The sequence below is a fragment of the Elaeis guineensis genome, chromosome 1 (assembly GCF_000442705.2).
Source record: "Elaeis guineensis isolate ETL-2024a chromosome 1, EG11, whole genome shotgun sequence".
Classification (NCBI taxonomy): Eukaryota; Viridiplantae; Streptophyta; class Magnoliopsida; order Arecales; family Arecaceae; genus Elaeis; species Elaeis guineensis.
Window position 1 is genome coordinate 10118989 of NC_025993.2, and position 7813 is coordinate 10126801.

At 36.3% G+C, this 7813-nt stretch overlaps 1 protein-coding gene across 2 annotated transcripts; it reads left to right on the plus strand.

The window, feature by feature from the left end:
* Nucleotides 1-4928: 4928 nt before the first annotated feature.
* Nucleotides 4929-7588, plus strand: LOC105037968 (NAC domain-containing protein 30-like). 2 transcript variants are annotated; one of them, XM_073250755.1, is made up of 4 exons: nucleotides 4929-5229; nucleotides 6107-6280; nucleotides 6365-6640; nucleotides 6884-7588. In XM_073250755.1, the coding sequence occupies exons 2-4, from the start codon at nucleotides 6118-6120 to the stop codon at nucleotides 7357-7359; spliced, it is 915 nt and encodes a 304-aa protein (XP_073106856.1). In that variant the 5' UTR covers nucleotides 4929-5229; nucleotides 6107-6117; the 3' UTR covers nucleotides 7360-7588. The 2 variants fall into 2 exon arrangements, with proteins under 2 accessions (XP_073106856.1, XP_073106857.1); XM_073250756.1 differs by lacking the exon at nucleotides 4929-5229 and having other exon boundaries at nucleotides 5982-6280.
* The last annotated feature ends 225 nt before the right edge of the window (nucleotides 7589-7813 follow it).

Here is a 7813-nt window from a genome sequence, read left to right on the forward strand (position 1 = left end):
AAAAAATAAAAAATAATTTAAAAATAATATTTTTTATAAAAATAATAATAATAATAAGTATTAAAAATATAAAAAATTCATTAATAATTTTATTATTAAAAAAATTAAATAAATAATTTAAAATTATTAAATTAATAATTTAATTTAAATATTTTAAAATTTGATGTTATATTATCAGTAATCTGATTGTATACCAAATATGTCAATCAAAATTTCAATAATTTTTTACAACATTGATCGTATGTACCAAACACAATAATCAACATTACTGACAATCTATCTAGATTATCACTATCTGGCAATGTACTAAATACAATCTTAGAGTGGAGTTCCCAAATTTCATCCCGTATGAGGACGGGAATCACCTAAGGACTATGTGCTGCAATGTCCTGGTTTATAAGTTCCAAAATTTAATTTTATCAATTTTATAATAGATTTTGATCGTTAGTTTAATTAAATCGCAATCGACTATCATGGAAAATGAATTATATTGCATATTCCCAACATTATAGGCTCATCAACTAAACAAAAAATTCTCTTCACAAAAGTAAAACCAGATTTTCCAACGAAGAACAACAAAGAGGATAATCCATTAAATAGAAGATTACATTGTGACACATAAATAGTCTCATCTGTGCGACTAATTGATAACCATTAAACTTGATACAAAGAGGGCTTATGACAAGATACGTCGGAATCACAAGAAGGCTATGCTTTTTCATTTAACCTCCTTGCAAGGTGGATTTTGTTGGAACAGCTGTCCTCTCCTATTCCTTAGTTTTCATCCTCCCTCGTTCTTCATGTAGTCTGCCCGCTCTCCCCTTATCTGTTCATTTTTGGGACTGGCATGCTCTCTAGGTCTCTTGAAAAAGAGGTGGAAGTGAGAGAAATCTATGGATATAATATAAGCTTCAGCATTCACAGATCTTAATGCCTCATCTGTTATTTGTGGGATGACTACTAATTATCATATGTAAGGCTAGACAAAAAGATTATCTAGCTTTTAGAAGATCTTCTAATTCAGAGAATTACTTGGGTTCCCCTGTTTTCTGCTAAACAAATCACTTCCACTGATTTAAAGTGCATTAACCTCTTGCTAGAACTCAAGGAAGCTGCATCATTTTTCCTGCCTGGAGAGATTAATTTTGTTATATATATAGAACACCAAATCAATAGTTCATCTAAAACAATAATATGCATTACAGATGCTTCATACAAAGTGGTCAAGATATCCACCCCAAACCCAAATGAGATGGGTGTATGATCTATATACTGGTTCCACAGGCAGCAGTTTTAGTTGGTGAGCTCAATTACTTGGGAGGGTGCATCATGCCAAGTTGTCCCAATGATTGGTTGCAGAGCCATAGAGAGAGAGAGAGAGAGAGAGAGAGAGAGAGAGAGAGAGAGGGGTACTTGTGAGAGGAGGCATGTCCTTGTCATGCAAGTTAAGCCTCTAGAAGCTTGTGCCTTGGGGAAAAGCATGCAAGTGGATAGGGAGGTGTCCCACAAACCGACCCAGACCTTACCAACCAGCCGAAGTCTTGAACACCAGTATTTTAATATGTCTGAAAGGAAAGGAAACCAACAAAAGTAGAACAATGTAGGGAATGGCCGGATGTCAATGTCCCCAGAGTATAGTTTGTTCCAGAACAAGTGCAAGCGTGGGTAGAAAGATGGATCCTAAAGATCTCTTCTGTCAAGCCTCAGCCTATAGCTAGAATCCTAAATCTAGTAAAATATTCTTAAGGATTTGTGTGTTTATACCCGACTAATTGGAACTTTTGACGGAGGCTTGTTAAATATAGTGAAGATTAGCTACTTGATAGAAACTTTTAATTGCTTTATAGCAAATTCAAACAATTCTATAGGTTACTAAAGTTAAAATGCACCGACAAGTTTGGTCGTGTGTTTAATCCGAGCACATCGATGGACATACGGAGTTGCGCATTTGCATCACTGCCATGCGAATCAAACATTTCCCTGATTAAACATGCAGATTTTCTTGATTTTTGGCAAAGTTAATATAGAAGTGCAAAATTGAGCTATGTTTGTTCGAAAGTTGTATATTTGTGGTGGCAATTTGGAATAACTTCAACATAAAGTTCGTATTCTTAATGATGATAGATGTTCTAAGCATGCATGGTTTTGATGTACATGCATGACTTATGAGTGAGAATCTTTAATTACATGTGTTGAGCATAAGTCTCATGAATCAGCTTACCCTCCTGAATCCCCCAACCTCTTTTTTTCCTCTTTTTTTTTGATTTTGTTGCATGAAACATCCATACGTTTTTCTTTGGGAATTACAGGAAAATCTCTAACTTTTGTGTGATATTAGTTCTGTGTGCACTAGTCTTGGCTCCACTAATATTATTATAACATAAAGTAGTTCTGATATTGTGAATTTTATTTGGCACTATAAATTTCCAAAAATTGTTTGCATAAAATGAGAGGTAGAAACTGTAAGTAAATTGAGTCAAGCGAAGATCCAGGCTAATAAAATTAATGTAAAGAGTATCACTGCACATAGTGCCAGAACTAATGCACATAATGGAAGTTGGTGGCTGAACAGGATGTGAGAACTTATCTGGATACTTTCTATAAAGCATGAGGATATATATAGCTATTGCAATACTTGGAAGATACGAATGTTTCAGCAAATGAACAAAAAGATAGGGACAATTATGCCATAAAACCACTTGTTTTAATATAGTAGCTAAATACCTTTTTCAGGCATTTTGCAGAGAACTTACTATTATATATGAGAATACTAAATAGATATGGTGGGTTTCCATCCACCATAATTGTTCTTGGAGCAACTACCTACCTAGGAGATGATGGAAAAGTATTAGCTCTACTATATTCTGCAATTATCTTGGAACCTAAGTTAGTTGCCACGTCAATGCCTAATCATATATTTTCCCAACTATTTGAGTCAGCATTTCTATCAGCTATGCTAATTTGTCCTTAAGCTGTTCCTATGCTTGTAGGTGCATTGAGTCACAAATCAATCTATTTAGCCATAACTAACCATATTCAAGTTAAAACTCATGGGGAACAACATGGGCAGCACCTAACACTTGTAAGATAGCTCAGTTTCAATCCACTGGACGGGAGTAAGGTCCCCATTGAAGTGTACACTGTCCAGTGGTCCTGAAACCAACTCAAAGCCTGTCTAAGAAATGAGGAGGAAGGAAGCAGCATACTAGTCTTATAGGCCTGGAGATAAAACAAAGCAAGGACTCATGCATGTCATAATTTGGACTACCTTCCAAATAGAAATCAGGATGTTAAACTACCCTAACAGCCAATAATACTTCGGCAAGTGGGCCCATATTTGGTCATTTTCCAAACTTTTTTTTTTTTTTTTTTGTGCCTACCAAGACTCGCCATATTTTAGTGAGTTTATGGTAAGTGGTCCGTCCAGGGGAACCAACTTTCCCTAGAAAGATTTGCTCGAAAAACCTTCCTTTTTAAGGAAAAATGGTGAGCCTTTGTTTTGTTCTTGCGTACATGAATGATTAGTACACGCTTATGGTGTAAAACGTGTCTTTGTTTCCAAGTCATTGAAGCTTATCCTTCCTTTCCTTTTGCCAAAGCTAGAAAAAGGAAGAAGGATTTATGGTCAGAGACATTCTTATTATAATTGTCCAACCAGAAGATTAATGATTCACTGTGGATAAAGTACATAGGACTCGATTTCTAACTTTCATTTTTAGTTATTTAGATATAGGCCTTAAATGACCAAGTAATTTGGTGATCAAAAGCCCTGTTTTAGACTTGTTCTCTTATTTTGATGGAGTATTATCCAACACTTTGTCAGTTTTTATCCCATAGAGATCATTAATGTACTTCAAATTTGTAGGTGATATATAAAACTGCTTCAATAATTTGATCTCCAGCAGAGAATAACTTATTCATGAGAATAAGGAATTTGATGCATAAGACTAAGTCCAAGCTTCTAGCACCAGATAAATTTGATCTATACACGGACACTTGCTTACATAAGTATCAAAATGTTGGGGATTCTTTGCATGGATTTAAATTTTAGGCGCAATTCATATATGCCTAAAGCAAAATATAAGAGGAGAAAAAACCATGAGCATATATATTATGAGAAGCTTAGAAGGAATCATGGACGGCCTTTTCAAATTATATAAAATTTTTAAAAAATTCTATCTCTCGACCGATCATGCCTTCTAAATACATCAATCTATTACTCTTCCTCCTAGACTCGACCATGACATCAATATAAAGATACAGGGCACAGAGTTCTCTCCGACTAGGGCTTGGTTCTATAAACTGCAAACTTCGAATGAACTAATGTAATTTTTCTTTTTTTTTTTTTCATCGGTCACCAACTAATGTAAATTCAAAATAAGAGAATATGTTTCATACATATATATATAATATGGAATATTGAGTTGCATCATCCATCTTTGCTTTTTAGAATAAACTTGGTTTGAACTTGGTCATATTTTTTACAAGGTAAATTGGTTAACCAAGACTAATTTAGAATAAATGTCCATTGATATTAACTTCATTGTTTTACGAGATCAAGGACAAAGGAGTCTTGCCCAAAATCAGAGATGAGGAGGAGACCGAACCTAGGTCACTAATATCAACATTCAATGATTTTATAAATTGAGCATGCAAGTGCCCTCGATTATTTTTTTCTTATCCCATGCATAATGCATAATGATCCATGATCTCCTTAGCTCGGATGAAAAGCATATACTAGCACAAAAATGAACAATTGTATGATAGAAGATATCAAAAGGGAGGCAGAGCATCCACGTGGCAGTAGGTAGAAAGCAACAGATGGCATTGGGTGGTCCAATGGCTGGCTCCTCCAAGACCTAACGTCCATTCTAAGTAGAAAGTCTTGCAGCACAATATAACGGTGGTAAAGGAAAGAGCTTGGGAGGTGGTGGCTTGAGGATTCCTTGTTGTCCCGCCGTCCAAATCCCCGTTTCTCTCCTCTCTGCTGGCCTTTCCATCTCCCTTTGGCCACCCCACGCGCACTTGATGGCTACTAACCTCCTCTCCCTTTCAATACATCCCCCCCAACATTTGTTTATCTCTCCTTCCATCTCCTCCACATTTGTGTATATAAGCCTCTCTCCCCTCCTACATATTCTATTATCCTCCCCAAGTACTACTAAACAAGTCCTACATCCACCAATCTCTCTCTCTCTCTCTCTCTCTGGAGCACTGTACTTTTTTCTGGTGAGTGTTTTCCATAACCTGTAATCTAATGCATAATACTTGGGCTGTTGCACTAGGATTGCAGACTTCATTTCCTATGTTCAACCTATACTGAAATAGTTTGGAGGGCTGGCTATTGTGCATGCATATGTTTACCATGGTTCCTAGCGCTACTTGCAGAGTTTTTTCTTTCTTGTCCATGTTCTAAGAGATCAACCAAACCTTGCTAAGAGTATGGATTTTCATAACACTTCAGGTGCACCAGGATTTGTTGCCTTCTCCTATGTGAAGACAAATCCCACTGGGTCGGCTGATGTTATTGAGTTCCAAAATCTGGGCAATGTTTCTTTCTTTCATCTATCTTCTCTAATTAAATGGAGGAAATCTTTCTTGGAATTGAAATGAATTTTAGGCTAATGCGGCATATCGACATTGTATATATTCACCATTGTTAGTGCCCCTTAGCCTTTAGGTGTGTGTGGGGTTGGTGGATGTGAAAGCACCCCAAACCATGGAGTGCACTCAAAGAAACGTAGGCATGCTTCAGCCTTAAAGTCAATTTTTTCGTCTACTTTCTACCCAAGTATTTTCTATGGTGTCCAAAAGGATTTTGGAAAGATACTACCAAAGAATACAAGTGGGAAATTTAATAGAGAGGAAAAAAAACACTTGTAAATATTAGTTGTTGGGAAAATATATATATATATATATGTCGCCACTTATATATCTTGATGACTTGTTAACGGAATGCTTGAAAACTTGGTGCAATTGGGTCCTTTTCTCATGAGTGCTTCTAAATGCTTTGTAGATCTCTAAGATCTTCTTGTAGGTCCAAAGTCTTTAGGGCCCACTTTATGACCTTACTTCCTCTAAATTGCGGATGTTAGGATTTTTTCAGGTGAACTAGCAATGGATCAGTTGGAGTCTTGTGTCCCACCAGGCTTCAGATTTCATCCCACGGAGGAAGAACTTGTGGGGTATTATCTAGCAAGGAAGGTAGCTTCACTAAAGATTGATATAGAGGTTATTCGAGACGTGGATCTATACCGAATAGAGCCATGGGATCTCCAAGGTTGGTGAATCCTATGGAGAAAAAATATGGCATGATTCTCATAATATACTTTTGTATGATTGATATTTTTTGTGCTTTTAATAGATAGATGCAAGAATGGTGATGAAGAACAAGCTGAGTGGTACTTCTTCAGTTATAAAGATAGGAAGTACCCCAGTGGAACACGTACCAATAGAGCTACTGCTGCCGGATTTTGGAAGGCAACTGGTCGAGACAAGCCAGTGCTTTCAAAATCTAGAGTTATAGGCATGAGGAAGACACTTGTGTTCTATAAAGGACGTGCTCCAAATGGGAGGAAAACTGATTGGATCATGCATGAGTATCGTCTTCAATCGGGCGAACATGGACCAATTCAGGCAAGTGATCTTTTTTCTGGTATCATGCGAATATAACCATCTAATATATATTAACATGGATTTCAAATCCATATATATCAGTTTTATTGTTCTGAACTGATTTCTAAAATATTAAGATTTAAGTAACATGTCTCTTAGAGTCTTCCATATATATATTTCTCTAAGAAACAAGGCATTATTATATCAATGAAGAAAATGAATCTATTCTCACGTCTTACTAAATTCTGAAAATTTAAATTGCAGGAAGAAGGATGGGTTGTATGCCGAGCATTTAGAAAACCAAGTCCCAATCAAAGGCAATGCTTCAACAATTATGATCCTACTTACTACAATAATCTTGATGGGCAATATGGACGAGAACCACGTTTCATGGAGTCCTATCAAGGAGGCAATTTCCGAGAACAACCTACTGGGTGTAGGGGGGAATCAAAGAACACTACTCTCCTCAGCCATGTTCTTGAGCTTCCACAACTACACAGTCCAAGTTTATCAACAAGTTTATCCACCAAGGAATTCTTTGAGCCAAATGTTGCGAGCGATGAAGAGCATGCTGCCAAGAGAAGTGACTGTGAGGGGCAAATGATCGATTGGAAGTTCTTGGACAAGTTGCTCTCCTCACAGTTAAATGAATCAGCCTCTTCAAGTATGCCAGTTGTTCCAGTGAATTATGATGGAGGTGCTCAAAGCCAAGGAGATCAATTCCTTGCATTGTTTGATAGCTAGTAGCGGTGACTCTCTTATTTCAATGGTTATGTTGCTAATAACATATGGTGGCAAGGTCAAGAGCCACTTGATTTGTAACTATTACGACATTTCGAGTACTAAAAAGTAGCTAGTGAAGAACTAATGTCAAGTTGTGTGGAGTCTTCTTAGGTTGAATATGTTGTGCATTATTGTAAGCTGTATTTCTTAGTTGGAGCAAATAAGTGCTATATATTATCTCTTTTTTCAAAAAAAAAATCATCTGACAAGGTGTCAATTTCTCTCCCTTGATGTATCTATGTGTGAATCTATGGTAGTTATATGTAATATAAGGTTTTTGGCATGCAAATATGCCCTTATAGTTTTCAGTTTTTACTATAAACTAAAGATTCTTTATAAATGTTGAAATTCTCTCATTTAGGTATATGACCACTACAAGCACTTTGAATAGAAGGGATAGTATAATAAATTTGCC